The sequence below is a fragment of the Lemur catta genome, chromosome 9, assembly GCF_020740605.2.
Source record: "Lemur catta isolate mLemCat1 chromosome 9, mLemCat1.pri, whole genome shotgun sequence".
NCBI lineage: Eukaryota > Metazoa > Chordata > Mammalia > Primates > Lemuridae > Lemur > Lemur catta.
Genome location: NC_059136.1, coordinates 62099019 through 62127011, shown reverse-complemented (window position 1 = coordinate 62127011; position 27993 = coordinate 62099019). Strand labels below are relative to the sequence as shown.

The following is a 27993-nucleotide window of genomic DNA, read 5'->3' as shown; positions in this document are numbered from 1 at the left end:
TATTAGGTTCTGAAAGTGTGGATCTTGTTGCTTTATTTTTTTGAATAGTTGACTTCAACCCAAATTCCCCTACATTTCTGACACAATTACACAGAGATATAATTTTAGGGAGTAAAAAACTTTTATTTAAAGATAAAATCTGTAAACATATCCCTAATACAAAAGTGTGAGCCACTATGAGATTTGTTCTGTTTGCAATGTTAGACTTACTAGAGTTAGTTTTACAAGTATACAAATATGTCATGGCTAGGAAAGGGATTTAATGATCAGATCTTCCTTGCTTCCGTAGGGTGGCTGGAATGAATTCAGCATAAGACTAAGCAGATCATAACATTGCTTCAATTATTCCTTTTCAGTGTGCGTTGTGTCACACATTTAAACTATATAGTAGACATATGTGGCAGAGTTTTTGGCAGATTGGAGAGTCCCCAGAATTTCTCAATGGGGCTGGGAGCCAGAATTTTGAGGTACCTGATTTCCTGAAGGTGCTGCTTTTGTAGCACCTCAAGTCTCAAGCATCCTCAAGTCTCAGTGGTGTCAAGAAGGAGCCCAACAGGTAAACTAATGGTTCAGTTATGGTTTATTTCTCTTTCTATGTACTCATTTAATAAACGATATGTCTACCTGATCCTATCAAAAAAGTCCACAGGCTGCTTGAAAAATTACCTTACTTGCTGTTCACTTCACTTGATGGAGCGTTAGGCATTAAAGACTAAGAAGTACTTGGACAACCAATGACCTGTCTGATTAGGATTTTTGTGATTTTAGGTACATCACAAATTTTTTAATATATAAATGGATATTTACTAAAACAACAAACCAAACTTTTGGTATGTAAATGAACAAAAGGAGGAGAAATAATCTAGAACTGGTAATATACACTTATTATTGTGCATAACATTGCTTTGAGTTGGTGAGGTAAGATCAGATATAAGGCAGTGTTTTACAACATACCTGTATTACTGATAACTCTTAAGTTAGCCAGTGATCACTTGGTTTCTGCCATGTCTAAATTATGATCTTTGGCAACACTAGATCTGACTAGAGGAGGTGTTGTAGACATCCCTAAATGACTTCTCTGGCCTGGTTGGCTTTATCTGCTTTAATTACTATAAATAAGGAATGTTTTACTAAGTGTATTAGCAGTCAATACTAATGAAAGGCTATATATTTTTATAAAACTCTATAATTAAGCTTCCATTTAACAGGACACACACTAGTAAAGAATGTGGATACTTTTCACCTTACTTACTAAGTGAAATGTCTATGTATCAAAAAGGAATAATTACAAAGTATCATAACACATTATCTTCCCAAGTCCATTTGGTCTTCAAAAATTTATGTAGTTATATTAAATAAAACTCACTGTCTTTTTCCAAAGGGCATGATATTGCTAGGTGATCTTTACTTAAACATGGTATTAATGGAGACTGCTCTCATGTGTGCATTTGTCCGAATGTGAAATCTGTATTCTTAATGTTTACCACAAACCCAGCGAAGTTGATGATCTGTCTGAAGGTCAGTCAGTTCTTCAATAGTTCTCCAGCTACACTGGCAGGCATATGCCCGGGTTCCTTTCTTCTTTACCAACTTTGCTTTTAATTTGTGGAATTCTGGCATGTTGTTCCTATTAGTAAAACAGGAAGGTATTATAGCATAATGGATTTGTTCAGTGCCCAATGACCCTCCCTAAAAAAGTCTAATTGCTTTCTTCTCTTTACAGTATATGAACTCTAAACAATCTTTGTCCCCTCATACTAACAACAGAGATATGCTTCAGTGTTCTCTTTCTGATGCTATTTCTTTGATAACAAGTACTTTTCATGTTACTTCTATAGGCTTGTTTATTAAAACGGTCATAGAACACAATAAACTAAAGGGCTGAAGAGTTTTGATTTGTCCTGTCAGAGACGACATAATATGAGAACAGGGTGGAAAGGATGGTGGTTCATCTCCTACTTCAGATACTCACCTATACCATATTTTAAAAGCCTGCAATAAGGCAAGTGGAAAGAATATAAGAGGCATAAACATAACAGGCTTCTGATTAATTAATTACAGAAAATTTTCATTAACAAAGTACCTGTTATTTCTATATGTTGACCTTAGATTGTACCTTTCATTTGTTTCAATGATCTGCTTAGTTACATTATCAGCAACAAAATAAATATCCTGAAATAACTGTTAATGAAAAGATTGCAGAAGTTAAGTTTAATTAATAAAATCAATTATGATTTTCATGATAATCCACGTACTGTGTTTATATAAACATTCAGTGGCAAAAAAATGAAAAAATTAAAAATGAAATGATAAAAAATACAAAGGGAAATGATGAAATACTGTATAAATACTAAAAAAAGAGATACAGTGCTAACCGCTTCTTGTTGATATCACAGCAATAGAAGGCAGGCTCCAAAGTGCCCCCTGGTGGTCAATGGGCACCACATTCAGTAGTGTATTGTATAATACAAAATTCAAGTATAAATTAGAAGGTTAGTACCTAACAAAATCTGAGAGATTTTCCAGGCCTACTGTCTGATTTCAGAAACTGAGTCTCTGACTAGCTAAATGACTTAGGTAGGGGAAGAACTGAAAAGTCTAAGTTTTAACAGGAAAAAAATCACCAAAACTAAGTTGTTGAAGGAAAATGTCCTTTTATTCAATCTGCAATAAGTTTTAAGAACTTACCATTTGATACCTGACTAAATCTTTAATTAGAGATTTTAGGAATAGAAATTATGAAAAGCCAGGGATATAATTACTACATTTCAAATGCTTTTTAGGAAGCACATATCTTAAAAGCTTAAGAAAAAAAATCATTCCATTTTTTTCCTTTAAACAAAGCATACACGATTTAACAGAAAATTAAATGTGACAGGGTGGTCAATAAATTTACATTTCTTTTAGAAAGTTCTAAAACTTGTCAAAGCTAGGATATACTTATGACTCTCATCTGTAAAATAGGACAATAAAACAAACTGCACAGCGTTTCACTGTGTAATGGGTGTGCAGATCGACACTGCTAAAAATAAACCGCTCCCTATGTTCTGCAGGACATTTAATGGTACTCTGCAAACCTTTTAACTTGCCTTTGGTTACTGCCCACTTCTGGCTTCCTTCAGTGATTATTTCCCATCCTCCTCGAGTGTTTCATCTACCCTCCACTTCCTTACTTTCAGCAGATCACATCTTCATTCTCAACATTAGGCTACCAGATGTGAAAAGCCTTCCATTTCCTAGTTAGCTCTCCCTAAGTGTCAGGAAGGCAACTTGGAAGACTGTCAGTGAATGCAGAGTTAAAGGATCATTTTGTCAAGATAGGACATGCTTTGATGTTTTTATATATAGTATATATATATATATGTATATATGTGTATATATATATATGTATATATATATGTATAGTATAATATACAATCTTCTACATTTTGTTCCATGTTCTTATAAACTTATAACCACCTATACAGGAATTTTTTAAAATTTGTTTTACAAAAATAGGATTATGCTATATATGCTACTGTGCATTTTGCTTTGGCTATCCCTCTAGGTCAGTGGATAAATCTAATTTAATTCTCTTTATCAATAAATTCTGTTTATCAAGGGGGGTGGTAGACATGGGAGAGGACAGGTTATGTGAGTAGCAAGGTCCCGGAGGCAGTGAGGCCTGGAGTGCTGATGGGAAGTGAGGCTTGGATAGGAAGATGAGGACCTCCTCTGCAACTGAAGAAAAAATTCCTGTATACATGGTTATAAGTTTGTAAGAACATGGAACAAAACGTAGAAGGTTATACATTATATATATGTAAAAACAACAAAGTGTCTCCTATGCTGACAAAACGATCCCTTAAACTGTACATTCCCTGACAGTCACCCAAGTTGCCTTCCTGGGTAATACCATTCAATCTCATGGCTTCAACTACCACTTTATATATTACATTTCTGACCTGAGCTCCAGAGCCACAGTTTCAATAGCTCCCATAAATGAACATATAGCCACTTCCTTCAAATTGGTTCTTATATTCTCTCATCATATGTCCACATATGTAAACCAAGACAGAAACCTAGGATGTATCCTAGATGATATTTGTCTCTCACCTCCCACAGCCAGGACTACCTCTCAAATATCTCTCAAATATATCTACTCTCTCTACCCTCCTCACTGCCATAATTCAGATCTCCATTTCTTTCCAACTGGATTAGCAACATCCTTTCATTAATCCCCATGATTCTCAACTGGCCTGGGTCCTGTATGGTGATAAGTAATCTATTCATATCTCTCTCCTGATTAAAAACCTGCAAGTGTTATTTACTGCTTAAAGAATTAAATACAAATTCCTCAGTATTGCTTTCATGGCTCTTTTTGATCTCTACTACTTCACCTCTTGCCATCTCTTGTGCTTATATCCAACGCTTTACACAATTCAAACTACCTGTGACTCTCCAAATATGTCACATGGTTTCATCCCTCTGTGTCTTTAAAAATACCTCCTAAAAGAATACCAGTGTCCATTCTGTTTGCTAGGCAAACTCCTGATTATTCTAAAATACTCTGAGAGGCCTCCCCTGCTGTCTTGGGTAGAGTATATTCACCTTGCCCTGTGATGCCCCTCTTTCTTTTAACCTAGCTCTACTATCATGTTTATTACATGATGTTATCCCATGATGTCTCTCCCTTTCAAAACTGGGCACTGTCATCTCTAGGAGTGCCACAGACTAGGTACTGAATGATGTCTGCTGGATAAAGAAATACTAATAAGCCATACAAAATAAATATCATGTCAGTGGTTTATATCCTGATGGTGCAGACAAGTCTTACTCTTTAGTTGTTCCATTCTCTTATCTCCCAAACATATTCAAGCATCTTGAGGATTGGGATAGTATTTCCTACTGATTTAAACAATGACTACTTGTTTATATTTAAGAGTATAATAAATCTTCTAGTTGTCACTGTTTAAATAAAAGTACATATTTTTTTTAAACCAGGCTGCCATAGATCTAGAGTAAGCTAACTGGTGTTCTTGATGACTCTGAGACACTGCAAGTTCCTCAACTATCAACTAAGTCACCCATAAGTTTAATTTATGCCTGTGGTCACCACTGTTTTGATGTTACATGCATTTTATTATCCTATGCTAGTTTTATAAAAATTCATGATTCATCTTGGTGATATATGGGGATTATTAACCACTTATTAGATTAACTAGTAGATGGTAAATAGCAGAGGGTTTAGAAAAGTCAGAAAAGGCAAAATGAACCTGAAACTAAAAGCTAAGTTTCCCAACTAGAGTAGTAAAAAGTGAGCTAAATAAGAGTAAGGGTTCCTGACCTAGAATTTTGGGAATATGCTAAGTTTTAATTGGGTTGGGAACTGTGAAACCTCTCAAATTGTAATTTTCCCATGTAGTTATATATTTAAATTGTATGTTTATGTGTGTGAAGAGGATTCAAAGTTTTCATAAAATTTTCAAAGTAGTTCTTAATATGAACAAGTTTAAAACCTATTAATTTAGGGGAGATTCCTATGGATTTCCCTGAGAATGTCTGCCAGGGGAGGTGTGAAAAAAAGTCTCTCAGCCTTTTCTTTATGCTATTGAAATGTGCTGCAATGTATTTTGATTACTTGTATTGGAAAATAGTCTTTAGGCACAGGTTTGGGGGGTCAAAAATGCATGATATGTGCACTTTATTAAGTTTTAGATCTTATGTTTATTTGAAAATATGAATGTATAGTTCAAATGCATTTTTATAACTTGTAACAGCTTAAAAATATTAGGTATTCTGTAAGTGTGTAAGAATGTACAAATTATAAATATATGAGTTACACACCAGCCATACACCAACCTAAGATCTTTAATTTTATATTACATTATGTAATAGGTATGAAGTGCTATGTACACACAAGAAAGGAAGAGATTACTCTCAAGGAGAAAGAGTGGTGAGAGAATCACGGAGGATGTGTGATAAACTGTACTCTGAAGGAAAGGTAAGGTTTAGGTAGATAAATGGTGGGAAGTTGTCCCAGGAGGTGGAAAGGCTTGCAAAAAGTTAGAGGGAATGGGAGCACTGAGTACTCTGACATAGCTAAAATCTTGCAAAAGTGCAACATACATTGCGGGAAGACAAAGCTGGATGATAGATGGATGGCAGCTGGATCATGGAGGGTGGTCTTGAATGCCATGCTAAGGGATTTGGACATTAATCTGTAAACGGAAGGGTGCTGGGCAGGAGGAGAATGGTATACTCAGAGCTATGCTTTAATTCTGAGCAGGGGAAGGATGGTCTGAAAGAGATTGTAGGCAGAAAAATCAATGAGGAGGCTACTTCTCTATTCTCATCCACAAGTAACATGTCCTTATCCAGACTGATGGCAGACAGAAAGGAGGAAATGGATGACAGAAATACAGTCATATGTCACTTAACACCACCATACTTTCTGAGAACCATGTTTTAGGCAATTTAGTTGCTGTGTGAACATCACAGAGTATACTTATATAAACCTGGATGGTAGGTACATCCAGGCCATATGGGGTAGTCTATTGATCCCAGGCTACCAACCTGTATAGCATGTAACTGTTTACACCAGCATCACCACAACGGATGAGTAATGTGTTGCACTCCACGATTACAATGGCTACAACATCACCAGGTAACAGGAATTTTTCAGCTCCATTATAGTCTTACGGGACCACTGTCATATGCGGTCTGTTGACTGAAAGGTCATTATGTGGCGTATGACTGTATTAGAGAGGTGGAGACCACATGATCTGGCCAAATCCACCAAGAGACAATATAGCAAAATAAGAAATGTAAAGTACGTGGTACATTTTTCACAGAGTAAAGTGATTTAGCAACATACCTGAAAAACAGATAATCGCATGATTTGTCCCACATATAGTCATTGTAGCTTACTACCCAGAAATCACAGGCTACACAACGCAGATGGTCACATGCTCTGTTCAGAGAAAAAGAACTGTATATTAAAAATTATTGGTATGTTTAAATATGAAGATATATTGATTTATTCATAGTATACACCACATAGGGGTAGGGAACCTGTGGCCTCAAGGCTACATGTAGCCCTCCAGATCCCCAAATGCAGTCCTTCAACCGAATCCAAACTTCACAGAACAAATCCCTTTATTAAAAGGATTTGGTCTGTAAAATTTGGATTCGGTCAAACGGCCACACTCAAGGATCCAGGCCACATGTGGCCCCAAGGCCCCAGGTTCCCAACCCCTGGCTGATTATAAATGTTTATTTATACTAAAGTATTATTTACATATCTAAACTTTCAGGTTAAATTTTTGCACAAACCTGCCTATTTTACAACAATCTTGTATACTGATACATGTATACATATATGTATACTATACTGATATAAAATAAAATGGATTGGTAGATCTTTTAAAATGGTTTTCAAATTATGGCCTACGGAGATCTTAATTTAAGATTTTATTTTTTTATTTTATTTCATTTCATTTCCATTTTATTTTATTTTATTTTTTGAGACAGAGTCTCACTTTGTTGCCCTGGCTAGAGTGAGTGCCGTGGCGTCAGCCTAGCTCACAGCAACCTCAATGTCCTGGGCTTAAGCGATCCTACTGCCTCAGCCTCCCGAGTAGCTGGGACTACAGGCATGCGCCACCATGCCTGGCTAATTTTTTCTATATATATTTTTAGTTGTCCAGATAATTTTTATTTCTATTTTTAGTAGAGATGGGGTCTTGCTCAGGCTGGTCTCGAACTCCTGACCTCGAGCTATCCACCCGCCTCGGCCTCCCAGAGGGCTAGGATTACAGGCTTGAGCCACCGCGCCCGGCCTTATTATTTTATTTTATTTTATTTTTTGATACAGAGTCTCTCTCTCTCTGTTGCCCTCGCTAGAGTGCAGTGGTATCATCATAGTTCACTGCAACCTCAAACTTCTGGGCTCAAGCCATCTTCCTGCCTCAGTCTCCAGAGCAGCTGGGACTATAGGTGTGCACCACCATACCTCGGTAATTTTTCTATTTTTAGTAGAGATGGGCTCTCGCTCTTGCTCAGGCTGGTCTTGAACTCCTGACCTCAAGCAATCCTTCTGCCTCAGCCTCCCAGAGTCCTAGGATTACAGGTGTGAGCCACAGTGCCCAGCCAAGCTAACTTCTTTAAATGTTTCCCTTCCTACTGAAATGTTTAGGGAAACCTCTATCAAAGAATGTGCCACATTACATTGAAATCAATCTGTCTCTCCTGTAAACTGCTTAATTGCTGGGACAAGATCTTATTTGTTTCTGTTTCCTCAATACTTGGCATAATGCATTCATTCACTCACTTAAAAAATATTTACTGAGATCCTACTATATGCTAGGGAGATTCCTTCTTCATGGAGCTTAGATTCTAGTGAGAAAAGAAATAAACATACTCACAATAACTAAATTATACACTATGTAAGAGGTTAAAAGTGCTTTGAATGAAATAATGAGTAGGGTAAAGAAAATTGTGAGTACTGGGATGGGATGGGTTCCAATTTTAAATAGGGTGGTCTGTATAGGCTTCACTGAGAAGGTATATCAGAGCAGTTTCTTTAAATGGAGTGGTAGCTGGAAAAGGAAGTGGGGTTAAGAGAAGGTGATTTTTAAGAAGGAAGGAAAAAGAGTATGCTGTGTATTGATGGCAAAGATGCAGTGAAGAGCAAAACTCTGATAATGCTGGAGAGAGTGGGCAGAACTGCCAGAATGATATTTAGCATATAATAGGTATTCAATGACCATCTGAGGGATTGAAATTACAAGCAATTCTCAAAACACTATTAGGTATATACTACATAGCAACTTTAGGAGTAAAATGATACAGCAAGCTTAAAAAAAATTATGAGTTGCTCCTACAAACAATTTGGTTTGTATAATAATTCTGATTTACTTTAAAGAAAGAAACTTCCTCTATTGTTTGAAGTGTTTACAAATAAGAATCAACATATACATTTGATCATCTAAAAATTAAAAGGAAATAAGAGTTTTTAAGGTACCAAAAAAAGTGCAAAGATCAGCAACAGAGCGGAAGAAAATTTTCAACACATAAATACTTACACTGTACAAAAAGTGCTTACTAATGACAAAGAAAAAACAAAACATAAAAATAATATTCAGTCTCACTAACATAGGCAGCAAAGAATAACAGCAAAGAGCATGGACTCTGGACACAGACTGCCTAGGTTCAAATGCTGATTCCACTATGGACTAGCAGTGTAACTGCTGCCACATAACTTAACTTCTTTGTGACTGTTCTATAACATTGCAAAGGAGGGGATCCTCCTTTGAAGGATTTGCAGGGTGACCTTATGAAGCCAGTATCACCCTAATATTTTTTAGTAGCCAGGAAATAACACAACAAAAAAAGAAAACTACAGACCAATATCCTCATGAACATAGATGCAAAAATTCTCAGCAAAATACTAGCAAACTGAATCCAAAAAATAATTCACCATGATCAAGTGGGTTTCATTCCAGGGATGAAAGGATGATACAAGGTATGCAAATCAATAAATGTGATTCAGTGTATAAACAGAATGAAAAACAAAAACCGTATGATCATCTCAATAGATGTAGAAAAAGCATCTGATAAAATCCAACATTCCTTCATGATAACAACCCTTAACAAACCAGGCATAGAAGGAACATACCTCAAAATAATAAAAGACATATATGAGAACCCCACAGCCAACATCATCCTGAATGGGGTGAAGTTGAACAAAGCAAGGATGCCCACTTTTACCACTTCTACTCAACACAGTACAGGAAGTCCTAGAAAAAGCAATCAGGCAAGAGAAAGAAATAAAAGGCACTCAAATTGGAAAAGAGGAGGTCAAACTATTCCTGTTTGCTGATGATTTGATCTTATAGAACACCCTTAAGATACCTCCAAGAGACTCCTAGAATTGATAAATAAATTCAGTAAAGTTTCAAGTTATAAAATTAGTGTATACAAATCAGTAGCATTTCTGTAACAGCCAAGCTGAGAATCAAATAAAAAACTCAATGCCATTTATAACAGTTGCAAAAAAAAGTAAAATACCTAGGAATATACTTAACCAAGGAGTTCAAAGATCTCTACATGGGGAACTACAAAAGACTGATAAAAGAAACTGTAAAAGACACACACAAATGGAAAAGCATTCCATGCTACAAACTGGAAGAATCAATATTGTTAAAATGTCCATACTGCCCAAAGTGATTTATAGATTCAATGCAATTCCCATCAAAATACTGATGATGTCATTTTTCACAGAATTAGAACAAATCTGGAGGCATCACACTATCCGACTTCAAATTATACTGTAAGGCTATAGTAACCAAAACAGTATTGTACTGGTATAAAAGTAGACATATAGATCAATAGAACAGAATAGAGAACCCCAAAATAAAACCGTATACCTACAACCAACTTATCTTCAACAAAGCAGATAAAAACATACAATGGGGAAAGGATGACCTAGTCAATAAATGGTGCTGGCAAAATTTGAGAGCCACATGAAGAAGAATGAAATTTGGATCCCTATCTCTCACTATATACAAAAATTAACTTAAGATGAATTAAAGATTTAAATGTAAGACCTGACACCATAAAAATTCTAGAAGAAAACTTAGGAAAAACTCTTCTAGACATTGGTCCAGGCAAAGAATTTATGACTAAGACTCCAAAAGCAAACACAACAAAAACAAATAAATGGGACTTATTAAACTAAAAAGTTTCCACACAGCAGAAGAAATATCAACAGAGTACATAGCAATCTACAGAATGGGAGAAAATATTCACAAACTATATATCCAATGAAGGACTAACATTTTCAGAATCTACAAGGAACTAAAAAGAATCAGCAAAAAAAACCCAAACAAACAAACAAAAAAACAAAACCCAAATAACTTCATTAAAAAGTGGGCAAAAGATATAAACAGACATTTTTTAAAAGGTATACAAATGGCCAACATATGAAAAAATGTTCAACATCACTAATCATCAGGGAAATATAAATTAAAACCACATTGAGATACCACCTTACCCCTGTTAGAATGACCATTATTAAAAAGTCAAAAAACAATAGCTATTGGCATAGATGTGGCGAAAAGGGAACGCTTATACACTGTTGGTGGGAATGTACATTAGTACCTCTATGGAAAACAGCATGGAGACCTCTTTTTATTTTTTTTAGACTAGTCTAGTGCAGTAGTGAGAAGAGGGGAAAGACTAGAACAAGTTCAATCTGTAACTGGCTGTGAACAATCAAGTGACATAACTACCTTTGGACCAGCAAAGACTTCTGAAAGAACTAAAAACAGACCTACCATTTGATCTGGCAATCTCACTACTAGATATCTATCCAAAGGAAAAGAAGTCATTATATCAAAAAGACACATGCACTTATATGTTTACCACAGCACAATTCACAATTGTGAAGATAGGGAATCAACCTAAGTGCTGATCACCTGATGAGTTGATAAAGAAAATGTGGTATGTGTGCATATATATACACATACACACACACACACACACACACACACACACACACACACACACACACACACACGCATACACCCCCCCCCCATGGAATACAACTGAGCCATAAGGAAGAATGAAATAATGTCTTTTGCAGCAATGTGGATGGAACTGGAAGTTATTATCTTAAGTATCTCAGAAAGGAATAACAAATACTACATGTACTCACTTATAAATGGGAGCTAAATGATGGGTATACATGGTCATACAGAGTGGTAAAATGGACTTTGGAGAATCAGAAAGGGGGAAGCTGGGAGGAGGGGTGAGGGATCAAAAGTTATCTATTGGGTACAATATATACTATTCTGGTGATGGGTACACTAAAAGCCCTGACTTCGCCACTATACGATTCATCTATATAAAAAACAAAACAAACAAAACAAAATCATTGTACCCATGAAATCTATTGAAATAAAAAAACAAATAAGATGTTTTTGTGACTCAGTTTCCTATCTGTAAAATGGAGATAATAAAAGTACTTACACATGTCACAGAATTATTATGAGGAAATGAGTTAATACTGGCACACAGTATGTGCTAAGAAGTAAAATATTTTATAAAGAATTGAAATGTAAAGCAACCATGAGATATTTTTTAATCAATTAAGTTAGAAAAAATTAGCACTCATATGTTTCTAGTGGATATGTGAATTGCTATAACCTTTTGTGAAAAATCTTGGCATTATTTTTAAGTTAAAATTATACCTAGCCATTGTACTAACAACCCCATAACCTATTACATATAAGTAAAAGCACCAGTATATGAGTACATATCTCAAGAATTTTTACTACAGTATTGTTGAAGTAGCAAAAAACGAGATACCACCTGAATATCTATAAAAAAGGGAAAAGCCCGAATAACGTGCAGTACATTTATACTAAGGAATAGTATAGGCAGTTGATAAAGAGAATTAATTAGATTTATTTACTGACCTAGAGGGATATCCAAAGCAAGGTGTATATAGTAACATGATCCTATTTTTGTAAAAGCAATAAAAAAAATCCTATATAAATTTGTAAGAACATGGAGCAAAATATAGAAGGTTTATATACTATGTAGCTAATACTGATTGCCTCAGGAGTGGTGGGAATGAAAGGGAGGGAGGGAGATTACTATCTTTTTCTTTATATGTTTTTCAATTTTTTATTTTTTCAATAAACATATAACACTTCTGTGATAAAAAATTAGATAAAACAAAGCTATAGATATTTTTGGGCTTGAAAGTTTTAGAATGAATGCTTTACATTTCTAAAAATATTATTAATCATAACAATAACCAAACATTTAAAACCTATACAACTTTCATAAATAATTCCATACTTTCTTTCAAACTGCTAGCAATTTATGAAGTTGTATTTGTACATATGGAAATTCAACAAAATTACATTTGTACATATTTGAACTCAGATATTGAATGTACAAGTCAGGAAATGCAAAACGAAGGTTCCCAAGGCTACCATAACTTACTTTCTTATGCATATGTAGTTTATTACATGATTGCACAGAGTGTTAACTTTAATGCCTTAATACATATGTGCAATTTGGCTGAATTACTGCTGTTGTGGGAACTATAATTTAAATTTCCTGACATTTTGTATGTGTAAAATCTCAACCATAATGTTAAATACAGCTTTTTAATTTAATTTAAAATTTAGTAGTTTATTCAAATCTATTCACACTACCACATTTTCCTACAAACACTGTCCTTTGAGAAACATAAAACTAACTTGCAGCTAAGAAATCATTCCACTGCTACGATTTACTCTATTAGATCATAATTAGTACCAGTCTATGGAATAATCCAGTCTTGCAAGTAGTTTAAAAAATAATTATGAGAGTAAAATTCGATTGGCTTGAAAATACCCTGGTTTTATCTACACCGCTTATTAATGCCACCACACTTCCTACTACCATTCTTTCTCCTTTCCACAAATTGGGTAAAAGACAAATCTTTACACTGTAAAATCATTCAGCATTACCCCCAAACCAGAGCTTTACCCAAAAATCAAACAAAGAAAACAAATAGGCAAAATAGACTCAATTTCCTTTATGACCTGGATACTTATTGGTGCTTATTTGCAGGGCTTAAATATATTTTTCTTCCATAACTATATATATAAAACCATATCTAATATAAAGTCATAACTCCAATGAAAGATAAATTGTCAGGTCTTTCCCTTTAAAATGTAGAGGGAATATACATACGAAGGTGTCATCAATAGCTTTGTCCTTTTGTCTAGGTAATAAGTAGAACTAACTGTTTTAAAGATGTTTATGGTGGGCATGTCCCTAAAACAGACCAGCACAATCTTCTGCCCAGACACTGTGGTTCTCCATTAAATCCTATCAGATCTATACACTGGGACTAAGGAGCCTTGATATTTGGACAATTTGAAAATAACAGCAGTATAGCAAAAGGAGCTAAGATTTTTCCTCTTACACATATTATTACACATGGTTTTCTAGCCATTATACTAGAAAGCATAATGGATTAGGAATTGAGCTACCCATTTGAGTCCTTGCTTTGTAATAACTGATAAGACCTTGAGCAAGGCATATTACCCAGGAGTCATTTTTAGTAACTTTCTCTCTTACCTCCCATAGCCATTTAATCTTTGAATTCTGTCAATTCTATATTCTAAATATCTCAAATTTTTCTTTTCTCTATAGTCACTGCTACCACTCAGGTCATAGCGACCATGATCTCTTTCCTGGACTACTGTAACTACTGCCTGTTGACTAGTCTCCCTGTGTCCCTTCTCCTGTCTTGCCCCCGCAACTTCCATGCCATTTTCTACATAGCAACCAAAATGACTTTTTTTAGAAACTGAAATCTGACCCATTGCATATAGGACATACTTTTCTAAAAATCCTCCAAAAGACTACAGGATACTAAACCAAATGTCTCTCAATGATCTCTCCAGCCCCATCAAGAGCCATTTTTTCCCACCACTCACTATGCTCTAGCCCAGCCAGCTGCTCTCTGTTACTCCCATATCCCTAGTTCCTTCCCTTCTTAGGAACCTTCTTAGGAACCTTCTAACATGGTGTGCATTCTGGCTCCAATGGTCCCCTCTCTTTGCTTAACTCCTCCCCATTTTTCATATTGTGGTTTGATTAAATATTATCTACTTAGGGAAGTATTCCCTGACCCTTCTTCATATCAGTTAGGATGCCCACTATCCTGTACTTTTTCTTCACATCACATACTAAATGGAAATTAAATAATAATTTGTAGAATTATCTATCACCTAGACCAAAGCTTATCTCCTCACCTAGACCAAAAGCTCACTGAGGGCAAGGAAGTGTACATTATTTGTTCACTTAATCTCTAGGACCTAGCAGGGGGTTAATATGTGTTTGAAGAATTTAACACAAGTATCTCAAGCTCCTCATTTATCATATGGAGTTAAAAATTCTTGCTCTATCTACATCTTGTTTTTTTTCTGTGGAGCAGGTGAACCAATATGTATATATAGAAAGTGCTCTGGACAGTATAAAGTACTTTACACATAAAATGTTGTATATGCACATGAATACATACATATTTATCTTTCTATGGGTTCAGATTCTGTGTCATGAAATGGGCAACTGATAAAAGATCTGTGAATATAAACATTTACCTGTGCATATATATGCAATTGGTATCTCCTCTCATAGCTATATAGAAGGTAGGAATGGAGTTTGATAGACTGTGGCATCCTCAGGGATCAATCCTAGGACCTTCAGGCTATAAAAACAGGCTGTTCTTTTGTCTATTGAAATTCCATCTGGAATAAGACTCCTCTACATTAGAACTAAATCAAAGTACACACAAAAATATACTACATATAATAAAATCTTAATGAAATATTTACTATTAAGAAGTAAATCAGATTTTTTAAAGACCATTTTAAAAATCACAAGGCATCTATAAACAAACACTAATGCATACTTCCTGAGGTAAAATGGAAAAGTAGCAGCAGAATACAGTATTCTTGCCCCTGAGATACAACTTAATGAGTAAGCAGGACTAATAGATGAGAAAGACACCCATAATTACAAACCAGAAATAGCTGTAGCTAACTGCCTTTTGCACCATAGGCATAGCCTTCATGTATTAGTTAATTTAATCGTTACAGTATCTTCATGAAGTATGTTTAGTTTTTAAGGGTGAGGATACCTTAGAAGATAACATCTCTTCTCAAGGCTTCAGAACTTGTGAGGGGCAGAGTCAGGCTTTGAACTCGGGCATTCTGTCATCAGAACCCTTCCCTTCCACACCACAGGTGTAATCATTTGCTTCTTTGTCTGTTCTTCCACTGGTCAGTGTTTTGCCTTTTTTTGTGTAAAGTAGCACAGGGCTTAGTACATGGCAGGCACTCAGTGAATTTAAAAAAAGAAAAAAAATAGTTCAAATAGAATGAAAAAATCAGTTTACAGCATGTGAATTAAGGTAAGACACCAGGGGACATGCATTAGAAAGGAATGTCATTCCACACAGAGAATAAATGTAAAAATACTCAGACACACAAAAACGTAAGTGAAAAATAAAAACTGACAAGAAGTGTCCTAGTGAAAGTAGAGTATCTGACCCAGGCTTTAACTGGAGGTAAAGGAACTAAAGAGAGAAGACGAACAACAAGGATAACAATTTGGTAAAGCAAATAGTGAGTTTAGAATTAATGTGAGATAAATGGTAACTCGTTTTCCTTCTGAACAGGAAAGAGGCACTCAAAATATCAAAGTAATAATTTAGCAGTATTAGCTTGAACACCATACATGGAAAAGACTAGAAAAGATGGAATAGGATGGTAACTGGGAAACTGTTGCTATGGGTCATGGGTGACTTGATAGAGGCCTGGAATAGAGATGGCGTGGCTGAGACATGACCACTGAGTTGACACAGGCAATTCAAGATTGATAGCAACAACACTACGTTCTTCTCTAAGGACAGTTTGTGGCTCTAATTCTTTGTACAGAGAGTCCTCAGTATACGATGATTCAACTGCTGTCAATCCTTATTTATAGCACTTAGAGCAGGCAGCAACCCAGTGGATTTATAAAAGCCAGTTTACAGCCCAGTGTTCCCATATAAAGCTTTGCCAGATCTGCAATTTGACTTTGATTCTATTGAGGTAGTTGAGGCCAGCACAACTACAGCCCTCCAACAATGTCTTTTTAGTTCCTACTTCTATTATTCAATACTGTTATGCTCTGCATAATGATGTTTCAGTCAACAATGGACTGTACATATGACAGTGGTCCCATAAAATTATAACAGAGCTAAAAAATTCCTGTCACCTAGTGACATCACAGATGTCACAATGTCGTAGTGCAATGTATTACACGTATTTGTCGTGATGCTGGTGTAAACAAATCTGCACTGCCAGTATTATAAAAGTATAGCACATACAGTTATGTATGGTACATAAGACTTGATATTAAATGACTATGTTACTAGTTTACATATTTGCTATACTGTACTTTTTACTGGTATTTTAGAATGTACTCCTTCTGCTTACAAAAAAAAACCAAGTTAACTATAAAATAGTCTCAGGTAGGTCCTTCAGGAGATATTCTAGAAGTCAGCACTGTTATCGTAAGAGATGACAGTTCCATGTGTTTTACTGCCCCTGAAGACCTTCCAGCAGGACAAGATGTGGAGGTGGAAGACTGATATTGATGATCCTGACTCTGTGTAGGCCTAGGCTAATGTGTGTGTGTCTTGGTTTTTAACAAAAAAATTTAAAAAGTAAAAAAAAATTAAAAATTTTAAAAATAGAAAAAGGCTTACAGAATAAGATATAAAGAAAGAAAATATTTTTGTATAGCTATATGACGTGTGTTTTTTAAACTAAGTGTCATTACAAAAGAACCAAAAAGTTAAAAAAAGATTATAAAATAAAAAAGTTACAGTAAGTTGAGGTTAATTTATTATTGGAGAAAAATATATTTTTATAAATGCAATGTAGCCTAAGAGCTGTGTTTATAAAGTCTACAATAGTGTACAGTAATGTTTTAGGCCTTCACACTCACTCAACACTCACTCACCCAGGGCAACTCTCAGTCTTGCAAACTCCATTTATGGTAAGTGACCTATACAGGTGTACCATTAAAAAAAATCTTTTATACTATGTTTTTACTGTAGCCTTTTTATGTTTACATATGTTCAGATATACAAATACTTACCATTGTGTTACAATTGCCTACAGTATTCAATACAGCAACGTGCTGTACAGGTTTATAGCCTAGGAGCAATGGGCTATATAGCCTAGGTATCCAAAAGTACGCTCCACAATTTTTGCATGACAAAATCGCCTAATGATGCATTTCTTGGAACATATCCCCATTGTTTAGCAATGCATGACTGTATAACACTTATCCCTCCAGAAATGTAGTCAACATACAATCATATAACTCAGGATTTTTTCCTTAAAAAATTAACAGAAAATAAAGAAAGTGTTTTAGAAATAACTAGACAAAAATATAATAAAGTAATCTGAGTAAGCAGGCCTTTGCCAAAAATAGAACCCAAAGTAGCAGGATAGTAGAAAGATTTCGTTGAAGCCACTCTGTTTCCCCATATTACGAAACTGGTAATGGAATGTGCTAGAAGTATAGGGAGAACATGGGCTTGGGGTAGGTGGCCCCATGACTATAAGACAGCCTAGAAAGAGGTACTGGTGATCAAAATGGATGTAGGAAAGCGCAGGGAAGAGACAAAGAATGAAGAGTTTCTGCTTTTGAAATATGAACTATGTAAAATCAACTGACTATGATTGACAACTTTTGGGGTAATGCAGATCTGTAGCTTCTCATGCTAACTGTTTGGCCAAGGTAGTGTGGGTAAGGCAACACATATCTGAATGGCCACACTGCTTTGCCTGGCTTATCAACTGCCTTCACTGCCTGGAAGTTAGTTCCCTCTCCTGGTGTCCTGTGGAAACCAAGCTGGGACTGGAGTGATCCAGGGACTTCAAGTGGGGCTTAGAAAAGGGAATCGACAGAATCAACAATACATACTCAACATGACAGCCTTCAGTAGTTATCTCCCAAGAATAATAAACATTTCAACAAAGTGTTCTTAGATTGCCTAATAAAAATATTTCTCCTTATAAAACAGATTGATGCCAAGAAGATAAGAACTACATTTTAACAGGGCATTAATTTGGAAAAACTTAATAAAACAGTATATTTCTGACATCCTACCTCCATGAAGTGTTTGTTCCAATCCCACATTGAATAGCACTCCCACCAAGGTACACTGGACTGCAACTAGATGTGTTCAACAGATGGAGAAAAATTAAATTACAAGAAAAAAGAATTATGAAAAGTTAATTTGGCCTTGTTAAAAAAAATTAGCATCGTTGACTCTATGCCCTTGTAATCAAACTATATATTTTCCATAGCAAGCCAACTATTTCAAAGAAGCGATATTTATTCCAGGATAACTGCTTTATTGGATATAACCTATACATTCAGGAACACTCAAGGAGTTAAAATGAGTCACAAAAAAAATGTGTTTGCCAAATAATGTAATGGACAAAGTAAACACCCAAGAATATAACAGAACATTAATTTTGAGAAACTGTTCACACTATTTTTTTTTTACATGGCAGAAAATTATTTACAATAGCAATAATCTCCCATTTAATTTCCTTTACACTAAGGGGTCACAGACCATAAGAACACTGGAGATAATTGCTATTGGTTTTTCTCCTGAAGGCCAACCAGTGCTTTGTTGTTCAATGTCACTGTTGTTTAAATGGTAACAAAATCTACTAGACTATGCTCAAAGTGTTTGCTCACTAGTGTGTATAATCCATCAAAGCAATCTCAACTTACCTTTTACCAAAGCCTTGAATGGAAGCTTTGACAGATGTGTTACCTGAAGATTTAGATTTTAATTTCTGTTAAAAAAACAAAACAATAAAAGGCCAATGGAAACTTAGAGAACTGTAACATGAAAACTAATATTCTTTATTTTATAACAAGAATATTTTCTAAATGACTTAAATAAAAATTTTGGTGGCATCATTTTTAAGTTTCTGAAATAAAAACAATGATCAAAACCTTTTAAAGGCAAAAGGGAAGTAGAACTCTCTGAGGAATTTGCAAATTACTCTAACTTTTAGGCTAGGAAAGTGATATACTGCCATTATTAGCATGCTAAGATTTAGAGTCACTTTATAACTCTTCAGTTAATACTAGAGTTCAATGATTTAATATGAAGGACCTGCTATTTAAAACTTCATTCTAGAAAAATTCAACTGAGGAGGAAAAAACCTCAGACTCATTTTTAAAGGCTATGAATGGTACTCATATGAATTAAAATTAACCTAACCAAACTCCTGTGTAACTTCAGAAATATTACTTTTGATCAAATGGAACAGTTTCAACCAACAGATGTTCAAGGAAAATGCAGAGCTACCTAGTCACAATCACACAGTAGTTCCTATATGGTTACATAACATCATGATCATTAGCAAGCTTTTATTAAGTGTTAACCGGTATGTAGTACCAAACAACATAAACCAACCACATACTAGGACCACCGCCAAGGAGAGGAAGTGAGATGGAGAAAAGGCAATTTAAGCTATGCACAGACATGCCTTCACTTTACCTAGTGAGTGAGGAAATTTAATAGAGGCAAAAATATTTCATTATATTATTTCTCTTAACTCTTTTATTTGATGTTAAACAGAACTGGAAGAATTTTTGGTATATGTATGAAAAATAATAATATGTATGAATCTCTTTTTGTTTTGGCGAGTATGTTTCATATGCCATCCAGACTCACGTTTATGACTCTAAGCTGGCACACTGTGACATCTGTTGTTGGTTCCTGAACTTTCTTGTATGGGTCTGAGAGTAGTTCAGAAATGCAACAGAATGGGAGGGCTGAGGGTGAAGTGGGGGAGCAGTACTTTTAGGGCATAATGTAGCTTCTAAGGACAATGTGGGCATCTGTTCATAAACACTTCTTTTCCTCATCCAATAAATGTTTTACATAGACCTGTTTTCTGCCTTGAAGACTGGAAAACTGGATATAATAAATAACTAAAAAAGGAAAACATAGAGAAGTGCACAAAAGTTTATTTTGTCATGTCTGTAAGAGCTACTTTTATTTCAAATTAGTATATTTTAAAGCCAAACTAGGTAAGTATTTATCTTCTTCTAAACATCTTGAACAGGAGAGACACTGCCTCCTATACAAGATACACACACTACAGTACTTAATGAATTGCTCAGATGATTAATGAAGAGCAACAAAAACATCACGTAGTTTTTTTTCCTACTATTGATTAGCATTACTATTCAGCACTTACGATATATTGTTTTCAGTGTACAGGTGACCCTGGACAACATGGGTCTGAACTATGTGAGTCACTTGTGCGTGGATTTTTTTCCCAACAAAATAAGGATTAAAAATGGTTTTTGAGGGATGTGAAACCTGTGTACATGGCGGGCTGAATGTGAGACTTGACTATGCTCAGATTGGTATACACGGGGGTACTGGGGTCCTACAACCAATCCCCCATGTCTACTGATGGATGATTGCATTTATTATTGCTGTTGTGTTGACATGAATCAACTGGCTGTTAGCTTATTAGTTAACCTCAGATGAATTGAAAATGTTAAATTTAGAGAAATTCAGGTCTTAAAATCTAAGTCATTTGATTTTTAGTCTGGCTGACAAAAATATAAGTGGCCCCTATCCATATCCTTGCCACCATCATTACCTAGTGATTTTTAGTCCACTGTTTTGCTTTAATCTTTCCCACTTTTTTATAAAAAGCTCTGGTATTAAAGTTTTTTCTTTGCAAATTAGACTTCTATTTGGTCTCTTTCTTTTAAATCTGACAAATATGCTTCACATGCACCATACTGATATACACTGCTGGTGTGAAAAATATAAATGATACAGTCACCTTAGAAAACAGTTTGGCAATGGGTAAAAAGTTGAAGATGAGCACATCTTATAACCTAGAAATTCTTCTAGGCTTATACATCCTAAAGAAACTCTTACACATGGGTAAAAGACGACATGAAAAAATATCTGATGAAGCATTATTTGTAATAATAAACAAATGGGTATGATCCAAATGTGAGTCAGGGAAATGGACAAACTGTGGTAGAGTTACACAATGGACTGCTGCGGTTAAAATTATTTATGATTATATACATACGTAATAAAAGTATAAAAGCGGAAGGATAAGTGGTTACTTTTGGGAAGGAAGGCAGTAGGGCAGGGTTTGGAGAGGTCTGAAACTATATTTCCAGTTTGTATTTATTTAAGAAAAAGTCCAGACCGGGCACGGTGGCTCACGCCTGTAATCCTAGCACTCTGGAAGGCCAAGGCAGGTGGATCGCTTGAGGTCAGGAGTTCGAGACCAGCCTGAGCCAAAGCGAGACCCCCGTCTCTACTAAAAATAGAAAGAAATTATCTGGCCAACTAAAAAAATATATATAGAAAAAATTAGCCGGGCATGGTGGCACATGCCTGTAGTCCCAGCTACTCGGGAGGCTGAGGCAGTAGGATTGCTTGAGCCCAGGAGTTTGAGGTTGCTGTGAGCTAGGCTGACGCCACGGCACTCACTCTAGCCCGGGCAACAGAACAAGACTCTGTCTCAAAAAAAAAAAAAAAAAAAAGTCCAGAGAAGCAAATATGGCAAAAGTTTAAGATATGTTTAGTATGGGTGGCTGTTATATTATTTTATGAACTATTTATAAAGTTAAAATACATAAACATTAAAAAAATTAAAATACTAACAATTTAGTCATTGGTTCATGGCATAACAGCAATGGCACTGCATCTGAAATGCTCAGCACATTCACATAATGAAAGTTGTTTGTTTTTGACCTTTTAGAAAAGTGTTCTTAGAGACTACAAATAAACATAAGTGACCTACTTGATCTGACTTTTACATTAACAGTTTTTTAATTTCTTATTCTTGCTGAGAATTGAACAAGGAAACATATACTGAGCAGTATTTCACTGCTTCCACAACAGTTTAAGTGGAATAATTTCTTTTAAGTAATTGTATTTCTCAGAATTCAAAAGATTACAGATAGCTAGTTGTGCCTTAAGTTATTTATAAGACTATTCTAAACACATCTTGAAATAATGAAAGAATGACTGCACATTTATAAAACTTGACTTACAAAGGGTTTTTTGTCAAAGTTGGGCTCTTCAAATATTTCATTAATAAGTTGGTCAAGATCATCTTCTTCTTTAAATGTTTCTGTTGATCTGAAAAGAAAAAACACAAAAAACCCCCACCTGAAGCTTAAGAGCAAATAAAGTCAATATCAGAAGAATTTTGTTTAAAGTCCATTATTAGAGTTGATGATGGAAGAATAAATGTGATGTTAATTACTTTTGTTATGGACATAGCCTAAGTTTGCTGAGACAAAGATACAGTTTATCAGGTATAAATTCATGTATGCATGTTACGATTACATGCTTAAATAAGACATTCAAAGCTATACATCACATTCAAGAGAAAGCTGGGCATGTACTCTTCTAAATTACATCAGGCACTTATTTAGGGAATACAAAAAATGTATAATTATAAGAAGAATTTGATATTGTATATAAAGATAATTTTAAGCAGTCTTTCTAATTTTTTCCCTAAGGATTCCACTGTAAGTCAAATAACCATATCTTTTTACTAAAGGAGCCAAAGGTCACGTAATCAAATGACCGCTCCCCACCAAGTGATATTTGTTATATAATATCTCAACTACCTTTTTACCTTCTGCAGGCAAAGCTATCACTAGATTATTAATACAAACTGTTACTGCACAGAACTTTCTATTTAATAGCTGACCTTTACTGAATACTTACTAAATGCCAGGGCTGCACTGTTTTATGGCTTTACATGAGGATATCTTCCTTAGTCTAATTTTATAGATGAAGAAAAGGAACTAAGAGATTTAGAAACTTGCTCAAGGTCATATAAATAGCAGGAGGAATGGCTTAGAATTGAATCTAGGGCAGTCCATGCATCTCACACTACATGAGAGTAACTCTCTTCAGCGTTTATATGTTGCAGATGCTGTACATTCATTTCATAATGTCATTAGACTCTTAAATTATCTGTTTTACAAGACAAACTTTTTAGTCAAACTCTCTAATTTTAGAAACATGTTTACTCTGATCATTCTTAACATCAGGAATATAGCCTTTCTTTGTTACTACTTGGAGTAAGACAATTTAACCTGATATAAAAAATCCAGAGAGTGCTGTCTACTACCTAAGGGCTGATTCCATCTATCTCTAGGCTAAGCCCCTTCAGTTAGTTGTTCTGTCTCCAACTTTTATCATTAATGTCTTTCACTTTTTAGACTGGCTTCTTCCCTTGACTTAGTATTCTCAAGACTTTCCCCTTCAAAGGAACAGTCCAAAAAACTCCTCTCTTGAAGCTGACACCCATTCTCTTTTTTTTTCTCCCCTCCCCCTTCCCTCCGACACCCATTCTCATTCACTACTAAAGAATAGTTTATATCCATTATTCCTACTTCCTTGCAAGTAGATTAGATTTAGCACCAGTTGAGACCTAAAATCTAGATGGGGATTTCTCAACCTTGGAACTACTGACATTTTGAGCCTAATAATTCTTTGGGATATGTGTGGGAGAGGAGGACTGTTGTGTATTGTAGGATGTTTTACAACATCCTGGTCTCTACCCAGTAGATGCCATTAGCATACCCTTCCCCAGTGATAATCAAAAATGTTTCCAGACATTGCCAAGTGCCCCTTGGGTGGCAAAATCATCACTGCTCCAGAGCTACTGACCAGTTTAAATTATTTACTCTTTCTGAACCTCAGATATTTTGCCTGTAAAAATGGTATCTAGACAATTTAAAACTGCTTCTACATGCAGTATTCTATTTCTGGCCTCTATATCCCTCAACTATAGTGAAACTCTTCTCTCAAAGGTTACCACTTCCCAAATCACTACATTCAATGGTCTTTCTCAGTTCCAATCCTCTTTAATTTTTCAGAACCATCTGACACTCTTGGGTACCAATTTCTTAAATTTCTTTTATGACAGCAAGTTGCTAAGATGTCCTCTTGAAATTCTCTCTGTGTCTGGTTTTCACGACATACTCTCTGGGTTCTCCTCTCTCATGCAATTTCACAATTTTAAGAATCAGATGCATTCAAACTCTACCAACCTAATCAATACTGTTAGAGATCCAAACTGCCAGTTGATGCAGATTTTGGTCTGTTCTTAGATCACACAAGTTCATGATGCTTTTATTTGCCCATGCCTTGCTATATTAATAATAATTTTCAAAAAGCCAATATTTCATTGAGAACTCATAATTTTAGAAAACATTATGTTTTTTGATGACATTATAATCTTAATCAAATGTTAACAAGCTTTTACTGGTTCCCTCCCTGACTCTGCTTCTTACACTCTAATCTTTTTAAGAAGTAGTTTCTAAAAAAAAAAAGAAATAGTTTCTGCTGAAAAAAAAAATATATCCTAAGTAAAAGAAATAGAAACACTTGAAATCTACAATTAAATATGAGAGGTATATGTAGAAAGCTTAAATCTAGACTTTGGGCAAATAACTATTTTTTAAGCCTTGGACAGTGAAATAGGGATAATACTATTCACTTCATAGAGTTGTGACGATTAAATGAACTGACACTTATAAAACACTTAGCATACAGAAAGGACTCAATAAATGTTGGCTAATATTATTATTAGAGCTGTTATCTAGAAGGTTATATCACCTTTTTTTTTTTTTTTTTTGAGACAGAGTCTCACCTTGTTCCCCAGGCTAGAGTGCCGTGGCATCAGCCTAGCTCACAGCAACCTCAAACTCCTGGGCTCAAGTGATCCTTCTGCCTCAGCTTCCCAAGTAGCTGGGACTACAGGCATGTGCCATCATGCCCAGCTAATTTTTTGTATATATTTTAGTTGTTTGGCTAATTTCTTTCTATTTTTAGTAGAGATGGGGTCTTGCTCTTGCTCAGTCTGGTTTCAAACTCTGAGCTCAAACAATCCACCTGCCTCGGCCTCCCAGAGTGCTAGGATTACAGGCGTGAGCCACTGCACCCAGCCCATCATCTTTAAAAATTCCTATCTGTATCATCCTGAACCACTTTATTCCTATTGCAGTTCTAATCAACCCACATCAGTTTTTCTTTTTAACTAATCACATATTTCTCTATATCATTTTTAACACTTCAACAAGTTGCATGCGTTGGCCACTTAAATTAGCAGTTTTTGTGCCTGGTATTCACATATAGCTGGTCATCTGTTGTATTATTTGCAAAGCTATCATTTTCAGAGGCAATTTAAGTATCTTCACTCCTTTAAGACACACAGATTATATTGCTTACAACTGGCAGTTAGTCTCCTGTTAATAAATTCACAACATAAATTGCTTCCTAGCTTTTAAATATCAATTTTGGCTCCAGACAAAATTTTAGTATATGACATTATACCTGGTAGAGACTATATTTGGTATTAGGTTTATGGCCTTTGTTGTTGGTTTTTGCATAATTTACAATGACATTGCCAGATGAAAAGTTTTAATACAAATGACAAAATATTGGTTCACTACAGCTTTTGTAAATTATTTAGTACTGAAAAATGTAATGTATTAAGGTGGGATGGAGTGCTAGAAGCATTATGAAGGGATTCTAATAGTGCAGTAACAGGCACGAAAGAACCTATGCTTGGAGAGGATCCACATTAAGTAGTACTTTCCATTTTGAGCAGCCTACTCCAGGACATCCTACCCCTCTGCATGCTAATTCTCCTTGATGAACAGGCTCTGAAAAGCTCTTTGATAGATTTTCTCCATCCCCCAAAGGAATAAAAAGAACAAAAGAATTGCAAAGTAACACTGCTGTGGGACAGGGATGGTAAATGTGCTAGTGGGTACACGAGGAATTCCAGCATACAATAACATACAAGTGAATGAAAGTGATATTTATACAAACATTCAGTCAAATGAGTGTTAGCACAAAGTAGTCATTTTAGTTGGCTCTGCATTTATGTTTTAAAATGCTGCTTGGTATTCAACTAATTTTTTGAAATTCTGTTTCTGAACTCCTTTAGAATCTTTTCAATGCTTTTATTTTGTGAGAATGAATTTTTACAAATAAATGTCATTGGAAGTAAGCCTGGTGAATTGGGTAGTGATAGAGTTGGGTAATATTTCTGGGAATTCAAACACATACACCAAAAAAAACCAAACCAAACCAGCTATAAAACTAACAAAAATGACATTCTTGGATTGATCCAAAGCTGTCTCTGTGTAATTTCACAAGCGTTTCCAAAATATTCTAGGCAAGAAGCAATTCTAAAAGATTCTAGCAAGAGTTACTGCAGAGCCTCCCCAAGTCATCACTTTGAAGGACAATACTCACTCACTCTGACGCAAATATTTTGGTTTTTTTAGGGGTTGAGGGGGGAAATAAAGTGAAGGAAGGAATTCTATTATTTATGATTGTAAGAAAAAAAAGGCAAATTTGAAAGGTTGTCTTTTGGATTAAAGACCGAAAGACTTAAGAAACGCCCCCAAATTTCCATACGTATGCTGAGACCTGCAGGGACCTTTAATTGCAGGGGGGCCGGGGGAGGGGGCAAAGGGAGAAGGAAGGTAGTTGGGTTAATGTTCACAATAATTAACCCTTTTGTCATGAGTCTGATCTCATCCTAACCCCTTCAGCTTAAAACAAAATTCAGCTAAGATAGAATGGAACGAAATCATTTTTCTCCCTAACAACTGGCCCCAGGATTGGCCCGGAGACTAGGGGCACTAACCAGGGAGATGAGGCTCTCTGACAGGGCACTCCACCGGGGAATGAGAGTCGCTTGGCCAGACAGAGGCAAAGTCTGGCGAGGGCAGTGCGGCCCTCTCGGAGCTAAGTAGAGGGACCCCTGAGCTGCGTCCCCCACGCCACCGGGACCCCTGCGCTCCGGCGGACAGAGAGGCTGGGTGAGGGGCGCCGCTCTCCGGGGCGGGGCATCAGCAGGGCCAGCTCTCTGGGGCTTGCCCGGGGGCGGGGTCCGCGCAGAGTGGAGCTGCCAGAATCCTCCTGGCCAGAGTCGAGGGGCGAGCTGTCCCGAGGGTGGAGAACTGAGTGTCTGAACCCTACCGCGGGGAGAAGCTGGAGGTCGCGGGCACGTTTCTTTCGGGTGTAGCGGCTGAAGGGCGGCTTTAGGGCCCGGAGCAAGGCGTAGCCAGAAAAGTCCACCCCTCCCGCCCATTAACCTGAGAGTCTCTTTCGCCTTGGCTCGGTTCCGGTAGCTGCTGTGGGTGCCGCCGCCACAGCCTTTGGGCCGCTCAGCCATGCCCACTCTCAGTGCGTCGGGTCTGCAAAACTTAGACTCGACTTCATCCAAGAGCTCGTCAAGGTCCTCCGCCATCTTGACTCGTCAAGCCTTTTCCAGGCTCAGGTCCCCACGGTGCAGAATGGTTGCCCGGGGTAACGCGAGGACCCGCCGC

The 27993-nt window shown here is 36.1% G+C and overlaps 1 protein-coding gene and 1 long non-coding RNA gene across 2 annotated transcripts in view; one reads left to right on the top strand and one right to left on the bottom strand.

The window, feature by feature from the left end:
- The window catches only part of LOC123644761, a 40928-nt gene extending 22260 nt beyond the window's left edge, over positions 1-18668 (top strand). The window contains exons 5-6 of the long non-coding RNA XR_006737248.1: positions 5878-5983; positions 18635-18668. This is a non-coding gene — a long non-coding RNA (uncharacterized LOC123644761). The remainder of the gene's footprint in view (positions 1-5877; positions 5984-18634) is intronic.
- On the bottom strand, positions 103-27978 carry CFAP418 (cilia and flagella associated protein 418). The gene is made up of 6 exons (XM_045561027.1): positions 27760-27978; positions 22678-22765; positions 19357-19421; positions 18721-18786; positions 6857-6952; positions 103-1627 (listed from the first exon to the last, which is right to left on the bottom strand). The coding sequence occupies exons 1-6, from the start codon at positions 27912-27914 to the stop codon at positions 1474-1476; spliced, it is 624 nt and encodes a 207-aa protein (XP_045416983.1). The 5' UTR covers positions 27915-27978; the 3' UTR covers positions 103-1473.
- Positions 27979-27993: the final 15 nt, after the last annotated feature.